This window comes from Mytilus californianus, unplaced genomic scaffold (assembly GCF_021869535.1).
Source record: "Mytilus californianus isolate M0D057914Y unplaced genomic scaffold, xbMytCali1.0.p SCAF_1, whole genome shotgun sequence".
NCBI lineage: Eukaryota > Metazoa > Mollusca > Bivalvia > Mytilida > Mytilidae > Mytilus > Mytilus californianus.
The window spans coordinates 11,607,743-11,629,383 of record NW_026262581.1 but is presented as its reverse complement, the minus strand read 5'-3'; the positions used below and the strand labels follow the sequence as shown (position 1 = coordinate 11,629,383).

At 31.5% G+C, this 21,641-nt stretch overlaps 1 protein-coding gene across 1 annotated transcript in view; it reads left to right on the top strand.

Moving 5' to 3' along the window:
- Window positions 1–21,641, top strand: part of LOC127700068 (uncharacterized) — a 75,875-nt gene that overhangs the window by 47,939 nt on the left and 6,295 nt on the right. Inside the window, exons 31-47 of the mRNA XM_052203563.1 lie at window positions 47–198; window positions 5,099–5,263; window positions 5,541–5,652; window positions 6,021–6,086; window positions 6,768–6,897; window positions 8,101–8,257; window positions 9,221–9,426; window positions 10,814–10,979; window positions 11,446–11,565; window positions 12,198–12,273; window positions 13,791–13,824; window positions 14,130–14,271; window positions 14,938–15,046; window positions 16,431–16,580; window positions 18,190–18,346; window positions 19,592–19,667; window positions 20,335–20,422. Coding sequence (XP_052059523.1) covers window positions 47–198; window positions 5,099–5,263; window positions 5,541–5,652; window positions 6,021–6,086; window positions 6,768–6,897; window positions 8,101–8,257; window positions 9,221–9,426; window positions 10,814–10,979; window positions 11,446–11,565; window positions 12,198–12,273; window positions 13,791–13,824; window positions 14,130–14,271; window positions 14,938–15,046; window positions 16,431–16,580; window positions 18,190–18,346; window positions 19,592–19,667; window positions 20,335–20,422 — 2,106 coding nt within the window. The remainder of the gene's footprint in view (window positions 1–46; window positions 199–5,098; window positions 5,264–5,540; window positions 5,653–6,020; window positions 6,087–6,767; window positions 6,898–8,100; window positions 8,258–9,220; window positions 9,427–10,813; window positions 10,980–11,445; window positions 11,566–12,197; window positions 12,274–13,790; window positions 13,825–14,129; window positions 14,272–14,937; window positions 15,047–16,430; window positions 16,581–18,189; window positions 18,347–19,591; window positions 19,668–20,334; window positions 20,423–21,641) is intronic.

Here is a 21,641-nt window from a genome sequence, read left to right as displayed (position 1 = left end):
GCATGAAATCTAAAGGTTTAATATTTGTAAAATTGCTTTTTTTCAGAGATAGCAAGTATCACTCCAGCACCAAACAATGGAACAGTAGGAGCACTAAACCATATTTTAAATCAACCTAATATTATACCTCGAGTAAAAGCCAATGAAACTAAGAGTAATGTTACTAAACCTATTCCTCTCTGTGGATGTGATTCAAAGGTGAGATTCGTATAAATATGCTTAGTTTGATACTTTTTATATATGCAACTTCCTCAAGCAATAAAAGTTTACTGCCAGAATATAACTAGGTGTGCTGCAAGTGGTTTTAAACCAAGGCTTCCAAAACGGTCATATATGCCGGACATTTGTATAATGTCCGGTAAAAGTCCGGCTGGGCAAAGCATGAAACGGTCATCTACTTTTTAGTTTTCAAGGCTACAAGAGACGGTCATTTAAACATAATTCGCGATCTTTTTGACCCAACGTTTTGCCTTCAACAGCCACCCATTTCCGGTCATAAAAGTGACATGATCATTAAGTACTATCAAAACAACCCCTACTTTAATACCTTCTCATTTTAATCAAGGCTAATTAGTTGTCAAACAGCAGAAATTTACCTGTTCGGGTGACAGGTAAACTATTTTGAACCGGACATTGATCGGTCTATTCAAAGTTATTTTCTTACATTTCAGCGGTTTGCATCTAATTAATTTAGCCAAATAGATTTAAATTATCAGAAATACGTTTACAAATATGATTTGATGAAAAAATTCAAAAGGTGAAAATGAAAAATCGTCATAACCACGTTGTTTGAACCTAGAGACATGTCTCTGTTTGAACTAGTACACGTGTGCGCAGGTGTGAAATTAAATTATGCATCCTAATTTCTTTAAAAAATGCTTAAATTGTCATTGATACCTTTATCTCACGTTTATTTCGAATATTTTCTTGAAGAAATAACGTAGAAAGAGCTACTTCCACTCATTCACGCTTTGCAAACGTACACAGAATTTACGTATCCGTCTCTGGTCCATGTTTTACCATTGTCAAGATAACATCCAGTATAAAAACGAAAGTAAAGTAGTTTTTGACAACGTTATTTTGCACAAATAAAGAGTCTAAGGCAGATATAAGTACGCTGATGTTGCACACTTTGAATGATGCACTGCCAATTTAACAGTTTACGTCAGAACTTCGAATTTGAATCAAAGAAAGTTTAATATCGTTTTTTTTAATGTCAATCATTGGGATGGCCAACTCGGCAACTGATAACCATAATTTAATGGGCATAATTGCCTTTTGTTTATTTAGTCTTAAGGGATTAAAATCCGGATAATATATAAAATGTCTGGCTGGCTAAAAATAATTTTGGAAGCCCTGTTTTAAACAGCAACAATTAATCAATCAATCAACCTATATGCAGAAAAGTAATGTACATTTTGTGCCTACACTCTTGTATACCAGTAATTGTTTTTATTTAAATTTGTAATTCAGTTTATATCTAGACAAATTTTTGTTTTTCTAAAGATTTTTTTTCACCCCAGAATTTTACAGGAAAATCTCCAATAATGTTTGTATGATATATAGAATAAATGAAGAGCATTTTTACTCTGGCTTAAATCAAGTGAAATAGACTTTATTTGAACTTAGCAACTTATAGATCACAGAGAAATAGAGACTCCAAAAAATGCTTTTGTTTATGTTCAGAAGTACATGCAAAGAAAATGCTCACTTTTGACATAAAAACGAACTATCTTGACATATTTGTTCTGTGTCGACTACTGGTAGGCACTTTTTATACGACTGCAAAAAAATTTTGCGATCGTATATTGGTATGACGTTGGCTTCGTCGTCGTCGTCGTCGTCGTCCGAAGACACCTTGGTTTTCGCACTCTAACTTTAGTTTAAGTGAATGGATCTTTATGAAATTTTACCATAAGGTTCAATACCACAAAAGGAAGGTTGGGATTGATTTTGATGGTTATGGTACCAACAGTTAAGGAATGAGGGGCCAAAAAGGGGCCAAAAATAAGCATTTTTGTAACTTCCAGACATAACTTGTGTGTTAGTGTATGGATCTCTCTGACATTGTACCACAAGGTTCCATATCACAAAAGGAATGCTGGGATTGATTTTGGGGGTAATTGTCTCAAAATTTTAGGAATTAGGGGCAAAAAAAGGGGCAAAAAACAAGCATTTTTATATGGACAAATACTTTAGTACAAAACATAATTTAAAGCAGTGTAAGGGAGATAAATCAAATACATCATTTGTATTACCTCCCTTACACTGCATTTAAATTATGTTCAAAGTAATGGTTAATGAACAATTAAGACAATTTAAAACAGTGTAAGGGAGGTAATCCACGTACAACATTTTGATTACTTCCCTTACACTGCTTTTAAATTATGTTTAAAGAAATGCATTTTTATAAAGGAAGAACAGTAAAAATATCTGCAAATGTTGCATCTTTTTTTTTTTTTACAAAAAAATCCATATGAAAGATTTGACACCATATTTTAAATTCTATTATAAAATAGATTAAGTTAGCACTATGGTAAATTTAAATGGGTAATTATGGTTGCAAATTCCATTGGAAATATGAATTGGATTATGACCATTATGATTATTGAGGGAAAGAATTTTTTTGGGTGAAAAGGTGGGGGGGGGGGGGGGGGTAATAAGAAATTGTGGGGGGTCAATTTTTTCTCATATCAGATTTCAGAAATTAAAAAGAATTATTCTTCAAATATTATTTTTTTTTCAAATTTCAAATATTGAAAAATTTCAAGAAGTAATCTTTAATTGCACAGTATGGCGCATTAAATTTGAAAAATCTTTGACCACATTTATTTATTTGTCATGCCAAATCTGACCGTGTATTTAGATTTTTTATTTTGGGTCCAGTTTTCAAATTGGTCAACATTAAGGTCCAAAGGGTCCAAAATTAAACTTAGTTTAGTTTTAAAAAAAATTGAATATATGGGGTTATTTGATATGCTGAATCTAAACATGTATTTAGAATTTTGATTTCGGGCGCAGTTTTCGAGTTGGTCCAAATTGGGGTCCAAAATTAAACTTTGTTTAATTTCAACAAAAATTGAATATATGGGGTTCTTTGATATGCTGAATCTAACCATGTATTTAGATTTTTTATTTGTGGGCCCTGCTATCAAATTGGTTCATATTGAGGTCAAAAGGGTCCAAAATTAAACTTTGTTTTATTTCATCAAAAATTGAATTATTGGGGTTCTTTGATATGCCAAATATAACCATGTATTAAGATTTTTAATTTTGCGTCCAGTTTTCAAATTGGTCTACATTTACTTCCAAAGGGTCCAAAATTAAACTTAGTTTGATTTTAACAAAAATTGAATATATGGGGTTCTTTGATATGCTGAATCGAAACATGTATTTAGATTTTTAATTTCGGGCCCAGTTTTCAAGTTGGTCCAAATTGGGGTCCAAAATTTAACTTTTGTTTGATTTTAACAAAAATTGAATATATGGGGTTCTTTGATATGCTGAATCTAACCATGTATTTAGATTTTTTATTTGTGGGCCCTGCTATCAAATTGGTTCATATTGAGGTCAAAAGGGTCCAAAATTAAACTTTGTTTTATTTCATCAAAAATTGAATTATTGGGGTTCTTTGATATGCCAAATCTAACCGTGTATTTAGATTTTAAATTTTGGGTCCCGTTTTTTAAATTGGTCTACATAAAGGTCCAAAGGGTTCAAAATTAAACTTAGTTTGATTTTAACAAAAATTGAATTCTTGGGGTTCTTTGATATGCTGAATCTAAACATGTGTTTAGATTTTTGATTATGGGCCCAGTTTTCAAGTTGGTCCAAATTGGGGTCCAAAATTAAACTTCATTTGATTTCAACAAAAATTGAATGTATGGGGTTCTTTGATATGCTGAATCTAACCATGTATTTTGATTTTTGGGCCCCATTATCAAATTGGTCCACATTGAGGTCAAAAGGGTCCAAAATTAAACTTTGTTTGATTTTCATCAAAAATGGAATTCTTTGGATTCTTTGATATGATGAATATAACCATGTATTTAGATTTTGGATATTGGACCATAATAGGTAAATTAAAAAATTTTAAGTTCTTAGCCCACATTCATTCTGTGTCAGAAACCTATGCTGTGTCAAATATTTAATCACAATCCAAATTCAGAACTGTATCAAGCTTGAATGTTGTGTCCATACTTGCCCCAACTGTTCAGGGTTGGACCTCTGCGGTCGTATCAAGCTGCGCCAAGCGGAGCATTTTATTTCTCATACATTGATTTGCAGTAAGTTGTTTCTTTTGCTGTGTGGGATGTAAAAATATTCAACCATGTCTGTTTATATTTCGGAGGTAAATTTGATGCCTTATGTAGGTAGAGTGCTAAGCTGTCTGCATTTTAAAGAACAATTGCAGCAACTCTGAAGGATCTGTTGATTGTCGTTGAAAAGTCACCACACGCACAATTATTTTTCTGCCCATATTCCTTGTCCACCCACATTTAACAATCTCAGCTAACATGAACAAAACTTGTTTCTTAATTGTTGGTTTATTCAAATTGGCTATATTTGAGAATATATGTTGAGGAGTGTTTCCGTTTTGTTTTAAATTCTATGTTTCAATCTTACTGGGAACTAAGAGCTTTTCTCTTGTTCTTAAAAATTGCTTTTGAAGTTAAGTGCCAATCTGCCTAAGAATCAGGCAGTGGTGAAAATATGACAAACAAAAACCTGCTCAACTTTACATTAATTTATGTTCAGAATGTATAATGGTGCATGAATATAACATTGGTTTCCTTTTCCTGTTCTGGTATTTGAAGATATAATTTGGTTGAAATGTACTAGAAATTAACAACTAAGCGGAGATAACTCCATAATTTGCTATCATTCTAACCAAAATTTATCTAGATATTTTTCGATTTACCTGACCCACAGAAACGAAAGACCTACCATCTCTAACTCAGGATGAGGTTACCTTTGAAAAAGGGTGGCCATGTTTTGAAATTTTTATAAATTGCCTGTTTCTTACAAAGACTGGCACTTAAAAATAAAAAGTCCATTTAGTAATGGTTGATAAAAATGCAAATTTTTTTTTTTATAGAATTTAAATTTACCAGATACATTACCCGATTCATCCAAAAGCTTACCATTTGGAGTACCTGTATCATCTCATGGCACACTGTATACAAAACTCTATATAGACTTAGCATCAGGTTACAATGACAACAGACCTTTCTGGGCAACAGCTGTCATATCACAGACACGGGTAAGAAAGCAAAACTTATTTTTTTCTAAATTTTGTTAACCTTGTATTATTAACCATTGAACACAAAATATGATATCACAAGATGCTTTTTAATTTATAATTCAAACATTCAAATTGTTTGAATTACAAATATATATATTTTATACATTCCTTTATTAGAATTTTTTTCTCAAATGTATCTAAGTATATGTCGTGTTAAAACTATTTATATTTCTAAGCTTTGTACAGTTATTGTAAACAATGGCTACATGTGTGACTTTAAGACTTCTATTTCTAGGGAGACTTGAATTTGACAGAAATATGTTATGTAAATGACCTGAGCAGTAGAGAACTAACCTGTGATAACTATGTTAACAGAGACAGAAACATCTCATTACAAACTTTGTATCGTAAGTTAATTACTGATTTAAGGATAATTCACCAAAAAATGTTTTATTTTAGAACACTCATTCTAAAATATTGAATTTTCAAATTAACATTAATGTGAATATAAAAATATTTTAGTATGTAATTGTAAAATTTTAAAATTTTAGAAATTATATTAATCAAGATCTTGATCTGATGTATTATGTGCTATTTATATACACAGTACATGCATTGAAATTTGGTATTTTTTTTTTATGTTAACAGGGTTTATATGCTAATTTCATAAAATTTCAGATTTATTCAAAGAAGATTGTGTCAGTTTTTTCCACAATTGCTTCAATAACTAATTGATTTTACCTTGCAATTATAGTAATTTTGATTTCTCCTTTAGCGAGACCAGTTGCAGGTGCCAATTTTCTCAGTTCTGCAGTGCCAATGTTTGATGGATTTAAACATGGTATGTTTTCATAAAAGTAAATTTGTAAGTGTTAAGAGAGAATAGTCTTAATATTTAGCAAAAGATTATTGCTTTATAAAAAGGAAAAGATGTGGTATGATTGCCGATTAGACAACTTTCCAGCAGAGACCAAATTACTTAGGAGTTAGCAACTATGGGTCACTGTATGCCCTTCAACTCCAAGATGGCAAATGGTATATTGTTTTACAGTTTAAAAATCATACCATTCAGTTAAGTACAACCAGTAATACTTTAATATTTCACCTATACAATGCATTCTGACACAGAAACAAAAGTAATGTAAGCATAGATTCTTTTCACACATACACTATAAAAACTGCTCACCTTTTGGGCTTGGTTTAATTAATAATATTTTTTTGGTAATAGATCAGTTTGGTAAGGTGTTACAAACTGCAATTTGATAAAATGAGTTCAATTAGTAGCAATGACAAAACTACAACACTTATAGTCAACTCACAGTTAATGAAACTGTTGGCATAGTTAGTATAAGGTATTATTGACCACTTCTGACTTGCAAAGAGTAAGATGGTTAAACCTTGAATGGTTTATATTGCAATTTGCAACACTGTTATTGATTTACAAGCATGAGAGGTATATGCAAATATAAACATTATTGATAATATAAAACATATTTAATATTTGAATAAATGTACTTTATAGGTATATGGGAGTATATATGGCAGTTGACTAGAGATTACAGTAAAGGATATGGTAACATGAGTGTCACGACAGGACCTATATATGATTATAATGGTGATGGATCAGTAGATGTACTGTTTGACAGTCAAAGGTACATCAACTATAAGCTTTTTATTGTTGTTTATTAGTATAACCTTGCAAGTTCTGAAAAAGGGATTAAGAAATGTATTGAAATTCAAGTATTTTCTGGTACAGGCACTTTCAAATGAAAGCTGAAGGTTGTACTAGCTTTTGCATTGCACTACCAGCTTTTGCATTGCACTAAACACTTGTATGACATTAATTTCAGTTCCAAATTACCATTTACTGTGAAAGTACTTTAATTCGTGTGTATCAATTTTCGTGGTTTGAGCAAAAGTTACATGTTCATGGGTTCTTAAATTTGTGGATTTTAGTTTTCTGAAAAATTCAGGTGAGGAAATTGAAGTCATCAGGAACGAAGATTCTTGTAAGCTGCAAAATAAGGTGTTCATTTTCACTTACTTGTTCGTCTTTCATTATCGACAACATTCATCAAATTTTTAATAAAATAATTGTTTTATAAATGTACTTTGAATTGTGAATTAATATGTATAAAATATAAAAGCAGACCCAATATGATTTTTTTTCGTATGAGACTAGTGTGTGGAAATCAAATGAACACTTTATCATTGCGTATAATCACCAAAATTCTGACTTTCATTGATCGAAAGTCATTTTTCATGAACATTAAAACCATTAAAGTCGTACAGTTTAGGCTTTTTAAAGATTAAATGGGTAAAATCCTGTCTGAAGTTGTCCATATAAACAACCTGTAGTTCATTTTGTTGATATTTGATGTATTCTTTATATGCCCGTATCCATGTAGTCAAACCTACATGGGTCTTCTTCCATGTCTTAATTTGGACAACGGTTGTTATATTTCTTTGGACACTTAAATTCGTGGATAAAGCCATCCACGAAAACCACGAAAATTGGAACCCCATGAATAAAAGTACTTTCACAGTAACTTGGAATCAATGAGTTAAACTGATGTTGCTGTGCTCACAGCCAAAAAGGTTAATGATATTTAATTGAGAACTTACATATTGTTATAGATGGCTTTAAACAAGATAGTTCAAAAAATAAATACAGTTTTTTCTTATATTTCTGTCTTGAATAGGAAGAAGTTTATGTAACAAATCTTTATGTTTCAATATTTTTAAGTTAGTTGTTGATCATGTACAGTTTGCTCTTATCAAGATAAATAGAATAGAATGATTTCATCTGTCTTCTGTATTAAGAAGTTCATTAGAACTTTTTTTTTACATTTTAGCACAGTAAACAGTAACAGTACAGTAATTTTACCAACTCATTTCTATATGATATTAATGAAATGCAAAGATAAAACTCTCAATCTTCCATGTACCAATGGTGACATTGATGTACAGTCATACATATTACCACATGTACAGAGTCAACCCAATTGTTTGGTAAGTATTCTGGTGTATAGCTGTCAAAATCTATGCTAAAGATGTATATTTCACAGTAACCTGTGCCAAAAGTGCATAACTATTTTTTGGCATGTTTATTCCTTTGTTAGTGGATGACACTAACAAAGTTATATATATTTTATATATATGTATATACATTTTTGTACAACATTTTGATTATAGACTGATTTCAAGGAAACTCTCAGCACTTCATATGACATACATAATAGTTGCTTTACACCCAAACTTATAGAAGGGTAAACTACTTTCCTTCCAAATTCTAATTTGAACTAGAAACATTGCTTAGATAAAACATCTCGTTTCAGGGGATTACCTGAAAAAAAATTCATGAATATACTTGTATATCCTTTTTCTATTATGCCTGCAGATGTTTGGTACATTGGTGTATTATGATGACTTACAGATTGAGTAGGCATTTTTTTTCTGGTTGTTCAATTTTGGGAAGAATTACAGGGGCTTGGACATAGAAAACTTCATGCAATTGTTCTTGTCTGGACTTTTATGTAATTCCTGCAGATCTGGATCTGATTTGTTTGTTGAACTTGTTCATAAGTTTATAATGATAACTTAAAGATTGAGGTTGGGTTTTGTTCAGGTTGACAGACTTTTGACAGAATTATGGCCATTGGACTATTTCTGTTATGCCTGCAGATCTGGAGCTGATATTTTGGTAAAGAAATTAATATTAATGACTTACAGGCCAAGTTTGCATTTCATTCAGATTGACAGACTTTTTACAATCTTGCAGGCAAGGACATACATGTAATACATACACTCCTAATTTAGATAGCTCTACATAATAGCAAAACAGAATTGACCAATTGCAAAAAATTGGTTCACAGTTTTATGATTAAGAATGTTAAAAAAACATTATGTTGATACTCTAATAGCTAATGCATTGCTTTTGGAAGTTTATAAATTTATATTTTATGTTTATTTCAGTATAATTTGGAGTATTTAAAAGACAATGTAGCCAGGATAAGAGACATTGAATTATTAACAGGGATCAAGTTTCTCACTGAAAACATTGATCAAGCATTAGCTGCTCAACTTAGAACATATTTACCTGTAGATCTATGGCCAACAGAACTGACGGAAACCTGGTTAGATAAACCATGCCCTTCTCAACAAAAAACATGCAGCTCAGAGTAAGATATTTGCTCAGATTAAGATGTTTTTACAAAAAGGGGTTTGATAACAATATTACTGCCGATGGATTTATGTTGTTTCGTGACTTATTATAACAAAAATTGTATGGTTAGTGGATTATTAAAAAGTAAGATTTTACATTATTATACCCCATGCAACGAGTTGCGGAGGGTATAATGTTTTTGACCTGTCCGTCCGTCTGTCCTTCCATTTGTCCGTCCGTCTGTCCGTCCGTCAGTCCGTCAGTCCTATTTCTTGTCATCGCACTCCTCTCAAACCACACAACAGAATTTCACGAAACCTTTTTAGATAATAAGGACATACTATGTAGTTGAGCATATCGACAGGAAATTACGAGTCAATTTTTTTTCTAGGAGTTACGCCCCTTTGAACTAATTTACTTTAATGTACTACTGCAACCTTTTGTCATCGCAACTCCTCTCAAACCACACAACAGAATTTCATGAAACCTTTTCAGATAATAAGGACATACAACGTAGATGTGCATATTGACAGGAAATTACGATTCATTTTTTTTCTCCAGGAGTTACACCCCTTTGAACTTATTTGCCCAATATACTACTGCAACCTTTTGTCATCGCAACTCCTCTTAAACCACACATTAGAATTTCATGAAACCTTTTCAGATAATAAGGACATACTACATAGATGTGCATATCGACAGGAAATTACGATTCAATTTTTTTCCAGGAGTTACGCCCCTTTGAACTTATTTGCCCAATATACTACTGCAACCTTTTGTCATCGCAACTCCTCTCAAACCACACAACAGAATTTCATGAAACTGTGTAGATAATAAGGACATACTACGTAGATGTGCATATTGACAGGAAATTATGATTCAAATTTTTTTCCAGGAGTTACGCCCCTTTGAACTTATTTGCCCAATATACTACTGCAACCTTTTGTCATCGCAACTCCTCTCAAACCACACAACAGAATTTTATGAAACTGTGTAGATAATAAGGACATACTATGTAGATGTGCATATTGGCAGGAAATTATGATTCAATTTTTTTTTCTGATAAAATTTTTTTTTCTTACACTTATTTTATTTCTCCAATGACAATGTGGGACGTGGGGTATGTGAGCGCGCTCACTAAGGTTCTTTAATTTTCAATAAATTTTGCTATAGTCAAATGAAATAAAGTGCATATGATTTTTCCATTTGTTTGTCATTACCTCAATTTGAATTGTTCTTAATTTTTCAATATTTTAAGATAGAGGTTTACAATCAATAATTCAAATTTCTGAATATATTAAATGACTTAATTGTTTACTTGGACATAAAGGCAGTTGACATTCAGTCGTAATTTATATTAAGATTTAAGGCTATGTTTTCTAATTTTAAATGTTTATTTTCAGTTACCAGCCTCTGATTTTAATATCATTAGATGGATTTAGAGCTGATTATTTACTGAGAAACTTTACTCCTTATGTCAGAAAACTGAGTCAGTGTGGAGTACATGCTCCATATATGAGATCTGTATACCCAACAAAGACTTTCCCAAACCATTATTCTATTGTTACGGTAAGACAATTTTCTAACTATTTTTTTGACTTCAAAGTTTGAAAAAATACACACAGAAATAAACAAAATGGTGAAAAATTTAGTGTAAACATTAAAATAAAAAAAAATCTTGTGAAAAATTAAATGAAGTTTATCTAGAAAAATTGATATTTCAGTCATTAAGCCCAGGGGAGTTACAGATAATTATGGATTGCAGAAAATGGTATTGCTGCATGTAAAAAACATTTTTTTACATTATACATTCATGTTCATATGTAATGGTGCTTAAGCTAAGACTATAACTTCATCAGGCCAAGTTGACAGTATAGACTTTGCTGTTTGGGCACTTAGTTTATGTGCTCTCCAAGGTTTATATCTTTAGCTTTCCAAAATGTTAGTCTTGAGTATAGCTAATGAAGGTTATTCCGGAAATGTTTTGTTTGGATATCACTGATGGTAAAACAGATATTTATTGCCTTTTTTTCAGGGAATGTATCCTGAATCCCATGGTGTGATAGACAACAATATGTATGATGATTCTATTGGTACTTGGTTTGGTATGAGTAAAGCTAACGCTAGTGATCCAAGATGGTGGAAAGGGGAACCAGTAAGTAAAGGAGACAATTTGGTAAACTGAATTTTTCCTATCACATGGACACTTTTCCAGTTATGCTTAGTAACATTAGGAATGTACTGGAATAGTTCCAATAGAACATGCTCTACTTTATGTTATATGTTGTTATAACCTTGTTATATCTTACTGTTCTGTCATTTGGGGAATTTTGTGTTATGGTAGATTTGATGTTCTGCTGGCTTAGATTTTTGGGGAAATCCTGGAATCAAGTACATGTGTACCAAAGTAAAGTCACTGGAAGAAATCTGTTTTTACTGAGGGTTATTTAGGTTAAATTCAAATTAAAAACTAGTTTACACTGTATTAGTTTTGGTTAAGTCCGAGATATCAGAAAATGCAAGTTATAGAGGAATTATATTTTGTCAGTGGACACATCTTAGAAAGTTATGAAGAATGCTATACCATGTGATGCTTTTTCACAGCCGTTGCTCTTCAATTTCCTGTTAACCAAATACTCAAATATGGGTTACATCAGTTAAAAGATAGAACAAAAAAACCGAGCAATAGCTCACTGTTCAATTTTTTTGTTGTTTAATTGTAATCTTTGTACTAGTCATAATTTAAAATGAAATCTTTAAAATTCAACACATAGTTAAATCTTCTAGATATGGAATACAATAAAGAAGAATAATAAAAGATCAGCTACGTATTTCTGGCCAGGATCTGATGTACAGATTCAGGGTAGGTATGGCTGTCTGTACAGGATTTTGTTAAAAAGGGGGATAAGATAGCAAGGGGCATTGAAAATAATAATTTGAAAGAAGGAAACACAACACAATGACAAAAAGAAAATATTTGAACAGACAACAGTTTACAAAGCAGGACTGAAAAAAATGAGATTGAAAAACAAGAACCAGACTAAAAACTTGAGTGTAACTTTTCAAAATACTAAGCACTTCTTGCTCCATTTATGGCATCTGCATTGTTAACAAATTATGCTTTATAAATATATATTTATAAGGCCAAGCAAGTTGGATTTAATACAAGTAATACCATATAAGATTTCCATATCCATCAGTCTCTTAATCAATCTTAAGGATAACTTCAAGAAAATTTCAGTCTTAAAATCAAGCATAGGACAAGCTCTGTATTGTGGTTCAAATTGCTATGTGAAGAGGTTGAAACATAAAAAAACTGACATGATAAGTTACATTAATATAGTTATACAGGAAAATATTCAGAGTGTTTTGTTGCTAATATGTGCATACTGTAAATTCAGAAAAGGTGGGGTATCACAATAATTAGAACTCACATCATGATATTAGGAACATATAAATGTATGGAGATTTTCTTGAAATCACAATAATTAATTTCTCATTTTTGACCATTCTTCAAAAATGTCAAAAATAAATGCATGCAGTAATTTCTGAATTCACAGTACTATCCACTGGTGGCGGTGGTGGCATTGGTGGTATGAAGTATTTGTATTAAGCTTTTATATTTCAGAAGGTAGAAGACCTGGATGCCTCATACCTTCTATGCAGATACCTTATGTTACAAAGTTTCCGTCTGTGAAATCTCAAAAGAATCATTCATAGTGGTCACGGTCTGTCATATGTCCATTGTCCTTGACCTCATTTTCATGGTTAAGTAACTGCTTGCAAAAAAAATATATTTTTTTGTTATCATGTGAATTGCTCACTTACCATTATTATGAATAATAGGATAACTATATTTGGTATATGGGTTCTTTGCAACGTCTATATGTCCATCAGACAGGGTTCACCTGACCTAAACCTCATTTCATGGATCAGTGATCAAGTTGAAAGGTGCATGATTAGGTCCGTTTCTCAAATACTGTAAGCAATAGGTCAACTATAGTTGGTGTATGGAATGATTGCAAGGGTACATGTCAGTCTGTCAGGTTTATCTGACCTAGACCTCATTTTCATGGTTCATTGGTTTATGTTAAGTTTTTGTGTTTTGGTCTGCTTTTCAAGTACTATAGGCAATAATAAATCAAAATAGTACATCATAAAGATCTTACATTGTCATTGTCAGAAAGAATTCAAATGTTTCTCTTGATTAGACCACTCTGAAACCATAACATTTAAAACTGAGGTCTTCTACATATAATACCAATTAAAAATGTATCAATTGATAAATTGTAGATTCAGCTATAGATTGTATCCATTATGCCATAATTTTTTGCCATTGTGTAATATTTGTTTAATCTAATATAAAGTTTGATTTTCTAGGAATGTATCCTGATATTTGGAAGAAGTATGATGGGTAAGATTAGTTTAAATCAATGTATCCTTTCTTGGTTTTCTAATTAATATTGTATTCTCATTCAACTATTTTGAACCTATGTTATCAGGACATTACACAATGATGGATATTTATAGTGGTATGATGTGGATAGTCATATAAACTTGACCCTTTGGAACACATTTAGTATTTAAATTACATTGGTTGTATATTTGCAATAAAGTTTCTTGAAAATCTAAGAAAACTGAGATAATTAAGATCTATAATTGAAAAAAAATTCAGAATTCCAATTTGTTTTTGATAAATTTGGTATTTTTATTTTACAGAAAAATTCCATTTGACTCTCGAGTCGATGAGTTACTAAGATGGGTAGACTTACCAGCGGGACAGAGACCAGATTTTATCACATTGTATTTTGATGAACCAGATCATTCTGGACATTCCTATGGGCCTGACGATATTCCAAAGGTATATTAAATGTCATACTCTCTGATCAATGATTCATTTTTGTTACCTAATAAATATCAGAGAGACGATTTTATTCTGCTTTTTAGCAGATTCCTCAGATATTGATAATCTTGATTTGTCCTTATAGATTATCGTTGATCATCTCAACGAGATTGATTTTCTCACTTGAGCCAGTACGGTGAAAGTGAGAAAAGCAATTGAGTTGAGATGACCAATGATAATCTGTTTATCGCTATTTTACCTATGACGACATTGTTAATTTCATTGACAACGGGCACGTGCGCCCTTAGTTTCTTGCGATAATTTTTCATATCACTCTACTGTGCTGAGAAAGGAAATTATCAGTCAGTAAGATCAAAGGAAAGTTTCGTAAAATAGCGATAATTTATTATTCATTTATTATCTATTAGTAATAGGCTACTGGTATATCCATTTCTGCTTTTATTTTTGATTACCAAAATCATATGCTCTTATGAATGAATATATAAACAATATATATTTGTTGTCAGGGATATCATTGATTCAATATTAAAATATCAAAGACGTGGTCAGAATCAATACATATTAACTTGTTACTAGATTGTGGAGAGTTACAACAATAACAAAATATCAGAAGTATGAACTTACCAGCAAGGAAAAATTTTAAAAGTTATTTTCTGATTTCAGATTGGTCAGGCACTAGATAAAGTAGATGAAGCAGTAGGCAGATTAATGGAAGGGTTATATCGCCGTAACTTGCACAATTGTGCTAATATTATAATAGTAGCCGACCATGGTAGGTGTTTGAGGAGACATTCAACAAGGTTTTATAAAATATTAGACCTGTTTTTTAATTCTAAAAACTTTTTTATTCTTCCTTAGAATTTTTTCTGATTTTTGTCTCGCCTTATCGGGGTCAAAAAGCGAGACATAGGTATGCTGTTTGCCGGCGTTGGCGGCGTCAACAATGTATTAGTTTGTGATTAGGTCTAGTTCATGGTGAACCACTAGTGGTAGGTCAATGATATTTGGTATGCAGTTGTATTAGCATTGGCACATCTCATTACCATGGAGATTATTTGGCCCCGCCCCCTCAGTCAAGGTCTATTGACTTTGAAACTTTTCATAGTTTACATGTATTAGTTTGTGATTAGGTCAATTTATGGGGAACCACTAGTGGTAGGTCAATGATATTTGGTATGCAGTTGTATAAGCATTGGCATATCTCATTTCCATGGAGATTATTTGGCTCCGCCCCCTTAGTCATGGTCTATAGACTTTGAAAATTTTGCTAAGTTTACATGTATTAGTTTGTGATTAGGTCAGTTCAAGGGGAACCATACGTGGTAGGCCAATGTTAATTGGTGTTCAGTTGTATAAGCATTAACACATCTCATTTCCTTGGAAAATATTTGGCCCCGCCCCCTCAGTCATGGTCTATTTACTTTGAAACTTTTGCTTAGTTTACATGTATTAGTTTGTGATTAGATCAGTTTAAGATGAACTGCTAATGTTAAGTCAATGATATTTGGTATGCAAATTTATTGGCATTTGCAAGTATGCTTTATTTTATCACCTTGCACTTTCATGACTTGATTGTGGTTTTCTACAGCAGTTTGTCCAAATTTCTGACCAGTTGAACAGTTTGGTTTAATAAAACAAATTGCAATTTGGTCAGAATTTTGAATAAGTTGCAATAGGTTGAGAGCAACACTTACAGTCAAGTCACAGTAATGCTTTTATAATGTTAATAGAATACTTTCTACACAACTTGTGCGTTAAACCAATTTATTGGTTACTTTCTACACAACTGGTGTGTTAAACCAAATTTAGTGGTATCTTCAGTTTTTAAGAATATATATGCATTCCTTTATTTGATATAGAGTACTTTTTTTTTTAACAGTCTTTGGAATGTACAAATGTACATGATCTTAGGTACTTTTTGCATGATTTTTAATAGTACAAACTGACATCATCTTTGGTAATTTTTTGCATAATTTGAATGAATGTACAAATTTACAAGATCTTTTAAAGAAAAAAAATAGTACACATTGAGTCGAAAAACCTCTGTAAACTATATTTAATTATAAAATAGTTTTTTCATCCATAACTTACTGGGTAAACGTAACTTTAAATCAGATCTGCACTTACATATGAATTAAACACTGTATTTTTTTCAGGAATGTCAGATACATCATGTGACAGACTGATAACTGTGAGAGATTATATAACAGATTATAATAACATGTATGTCTATGAGGGAGCATTCAGCAGAATAAATCCTAAAATCAAATATGGGAGAAATCATCCTAAACCTGTACCCAATCCAGGTAATATATATGAGAAGAATAGTAAAATATGTTATTGGAGGACACATCCTCAGCTTATCTTAAATGGAAAAAACATGTTCTATATTTTGGTCACCATGACCTACATACTTCTCATCATTGACAATGATCAATTGCAAGTTTAGATCAGGGCTTCCAAAAAATATTTGAGCCAGCCGGACATTTTTTTCAATCCCGTTTTTATCCCTTTAGACAGGTTCCCCCATAACAAAAGATGGACATAACCATATGATAAAGCCATTAAACTATTAAAAGATGATAAACTTCATAGACTTCATACTTTTTTCAGTTTTTATATAAATTCCATGTTTGACATTAACAATTACATTGATAGTGCATGGTTGAATTGGCATATAACCGCAGACTTAACAAAGTGTATTAGTTAGTCGAGGACTAGCTGCGAAACCGTAGGTCATAGGTCCTTATGATATTTTTTGACAATTTGTGGACCATATGGTTCCGCAGCTAGTCTAGGACCAGCTTTAGTTATTTGATAAACACATTTTCCAATACTGGATATTTACTTGACGACAATAGATCGCAGAACGGAGACGGTTGTGCAAAATCCGTGTATTTTTATCAAGCATTGTTCCTTCCACGTTATTTCTTAGGGAAAATACTTGAGTAAGATAATGGTATAAATGACATTATTATTGTTTTGGATGAATTCAGACGCATTATCAAATAACAAATATCATATACTTGTGCACATGCGAACACTTGTAATATTTCAATCAACGTGGTTCTGTCTGTTAAACTTTTTTACCACCTTTTGTAAATTATGAGCTCATCGTTTTAAATACGTTTTTCTGATAGTCTAAATCTGTTTTGCTAAAAAGAAGTTAGATTTAAACCAGGATTGTTTTTAATTTTAATAAAAAATAATTTCCAAAAAGATCGATTGATATCCAGTACAAATAGTTAACTTGACACAGGTGATCACAGGTAAATCTCACCTGTTATAGACACTTAATTAATCTTGATTGTAATGAGAGGGGATTATAGTAGGGCTTGTTTATAGAGTACTGTCACTTTATGACCGGAAAAGTGTGGCTGTTTAAGGCAAGTCAAAAATGTTGATTTTTCTGAATTACATGAACGTTGAAATGGCAGACCCACGTAGGATGTCCGATTCACGCTTGGCCCAGCCGGACAATGTCCGATAAATTTATATTTGTCTGGCAAATGTGACTGTTTTGAAAGCCTTGGTTTAGATTCATTTTAGGAAAACAAATTACATCAGTGGTGCATGTGCTTTAATCTACTATCATCACCTATATTTGTTCTCAAATGACTTAGATTATTTAAGGGCTAACTAAGATTCATTTCATCAAATACTTTTAAAGTATTTCATCAGTGTTTCTATACCATTACTTACATCTCTTATGATCACCACACCACTATCATATATTGGTCTACAACACCTGAAACTATAATTTATACTTGAGTTTTAACTTTTGCTTAGAAATAACTCGGTAATTTTTGACAACTTTGTTTTAGTTTTTAAAGTGATAACTTATTACTGGTCATTTTTTAAACTATTAGTTAGTTTGTTTATAACTTGATATTTTTTTTAATTTTTATTTTCCAGTGCCTGTTTCAAACATTATAGCCAATATGAGTTGTAAAACACCACACATGAAAGTGTATAACAAACTTTTGTTACCAAAGAGGCATCACTATGCCAACAGTAAAAGGATAGCAGACATTATAGTTGATGTGGAAGATAAATGGTTGTTTACTTATAGGTATTTACAGATAAAAATTGCAATGCTTCAATGGATAAGGTGTAATTTTGAGATCAAAATCTTGTAATGAAATAATTTTTTTCTTTTAATTTTTAAGAAATTTTGTTTGCTCCATATATACAGTCAAACCTGTATTAAGCAGTCACTTTTTGGAAGTATCAAAAATGACCGCTCAAGAGAGATGACCTTTGAAACAAGGTTCCAAAAAATTTCAATTACGACACTGTCCGTGGCCGGGATCTGGTCAAATTGTTTAAGTGTTTTCAATCAGTAGAGTTATCGTACTTGTGAGAAGTGAAATAAAAAATGGCGTATCCCATGGAAACTGAAAAGAATGGAAAAAACTGTTTTCAAATTTCTCCTTTTATTTTGCTATCTGGGATGCAAATGGGTTTCGATTTTCATTTTGACTTCGATATTGACACCATATATTATCGTCATGTAGATTTTTGGTAGTTAAAAACATTAAAATGACTGTTGTTAAAAGTTGAAATGACGATTTTGTTTGAAAATAAGCTGACCGCGTTAGACAGGTGACCGCTGAAATGAGTTAAATTACATAGAGAAAACTTTTGGGAGGGTCTGAAGTGACCATTAGAGGCAGGTGATCGCTGAAATGAGGTGACTGTTAAGGCAGGTTTGACTGTATATGTTTTTTTTTTTATATGGCTGCAATGACTAACATTAGAACATAAGGATAAAATGCAAATAATTGTCTAATACAAGTATCTAGAAAACTCACTCACTCACAGTAGCAGACAGGTAAAATCTGACATTGGCAAACATTCTAAAAAGTCTCTATACCTACTGAAAATTTGTACTCACCAAAACTGTCAGACTATATCTCATTGAGATTCGATATTATCTTAAAAAAAATAGTCTTTTCTTATCTTGTGATCAATATCACAAAAACTCTTTCGAGAAAAAAACTCTTAAGTGATGAACATTTCAGTATGACTTCCAATCAATTTTTGTTATAAGATTTTTTATGAAAAGAGCCCCTGATATTTATGTAAATAAAATGTGATCCTGGCATTGATTAAAAATTAAAAAAATTAAACTTTGTTCACAAGAAATTTTGAATTTGGTGAAAATGAATTTGAATATGGCATATCAATGCTCATATGAGTTCTAAGCCCTAAATCAACCTATAATTTAAACAGTCCTAGAAGGTATGCATTGATGAATAAAGAATGAAAATATTATGGAATGGAGCTTTATTAAAGAATTCACAATTTTTTGTAGAGCACTTGCAGGTTATAAGAAGCGCTTCTGTGCTGGTGGAAACCATGGATATGATAACATATATAAATCTATGAACGTAAGTAAAATATATTTTTAACTGCTAACATTCGCTTTTTTCAATTAAATATTATTTGTATATGATGATTATTTGAGACATCTTTTTTGGCAGTAAAGAAAGAATAAATATCGGATGGACATAAATGAGACAACATCTCATAAATAACTAGAACTGAAACAAGGAATATATCAAAGGGACAGTGCTTTAATGGCTTCTTTATAATCAATGGAAAATCTTTAGTAACACAACTTACATCAAAGACCAGATTGTCTGTAGCATCGATTTGAATGATACTGTTTGATATCTATTAATAACTGCTATATTTTTATTGAAGAAATATAAACATGAGTACCAAATTGCATATAAAATGGGTGAATAGTGCATACAGAATGATTCAAAAATTGGAAAACTTTTTCTTATAAGGGGAGATAACTCAGATAATTTTTAGTTTTATGAATAAATGTCCTGTGAATGTATCCATTTGTTACTTTGTGCACTGAAAAAACTAAAATTGAATTTCATGATCAACTAAAAATAATATTCCTCTTATGCTTGGAGCAAAATGGTAGTTCACAGAAGACAATGAATAACCAACTTTAACTCAGTAGCAAGTTTAACAAAAAATATTGATAGAAGTACCTCTAAACCACCTGCATATAATATTTAACAATTTTGATTTTTTCAGGCTTTGTTTTTGGCACATGGGCCATCCTTTAAACAGAATCTAATAGTAGAACCATTTGAGAATATTGAGCTATACAATTTGATGTCTGGTATGTATTCCGTGGATTGATACATGTGGTTTGGTCCAGTGAACTCACACCCACAAGTTGGGGGCAAGACATTTGTACTAAATCACAAGCGTGGCCATGGTATCATTTGGGCTAAAAATTTACTGTCATGTTTACATTTGGGCTAATTATTTGTGTTTATCTGTACAGGTAATTTAAAGGTTAACATTATACCTATATCAATATTTGATTTGAAATATATAAGATCTGTATTAAAAAATTATTTAAAAAATACAACCTAAATAAAATTGGTCATTGGGAAACCATGCTTGTTTGAAAAAAAAGAACTTGAAGTTTACACCACTTTATAGAAATGAGTTTACAGTTTAGATCAGGCAGTATCACAAGATTATATTTGTTTATGGTTGTTAGCTTTAAATTCAGGACCTGAACCTGGGAAAAGAATACTGACAATATATAATGTTCCAGCCTGAACCAATCTTTGAGGAAACTTTTTATATTCTATCCTATAGTTGTTTTAAACCTTCATGTCATTCCTAGTTGTAAACAATATCTAATGCTATAGAGACTTATGTTTCTCAAAATCCCACTTTCACCTCCCTGTGGTGATCATTCACGTGCACAAACGTTCAACGTAATGGGTACATAAAACCAGAGCATGTTATTACTAGAATATCCTTTATAACTTATAGAATATCAATTTATAATTAGAATAAAGATATTTAACATGTAATTTACCTGTACATGGGAGGATTAACCCAAATGTAAATTTTAAAATTTAGCCCAAATGTAGACTTGCCATTGGCCCAAACGTAACATATTTTTAGCCCAAATGTTACATCAGTTAGCCCAAACATGCATCTCCCCTCAAGTTGTACTAGAATGGCAAGGTATTGTAAGGGCTGATACCTGTGTGATATTCTTTAGTATTTGTTCTACTGATTTCACATATAGAAAACAGCACCAAAGTCATTACTTTGAATTATGTTTCACCATATGTTAATAAATTTTTTTTTTTTTTAAATAAATTTTTTTATAAAGAAAATTAATAAAATAGACTTTTAATGAATTGTGTGAGAAGTATATATTAAGATTCCTGCAAGTTGTTGAAGCAACTTATCATAATGTTAATGATATTTGATATAGTATAGTAGAGCTGTAATACAGTAAGAGTAATCACCTCTGTATATTCAAAGACAAGATTTAATACATATGATATCTTTTCAAATAGCAATTGTTA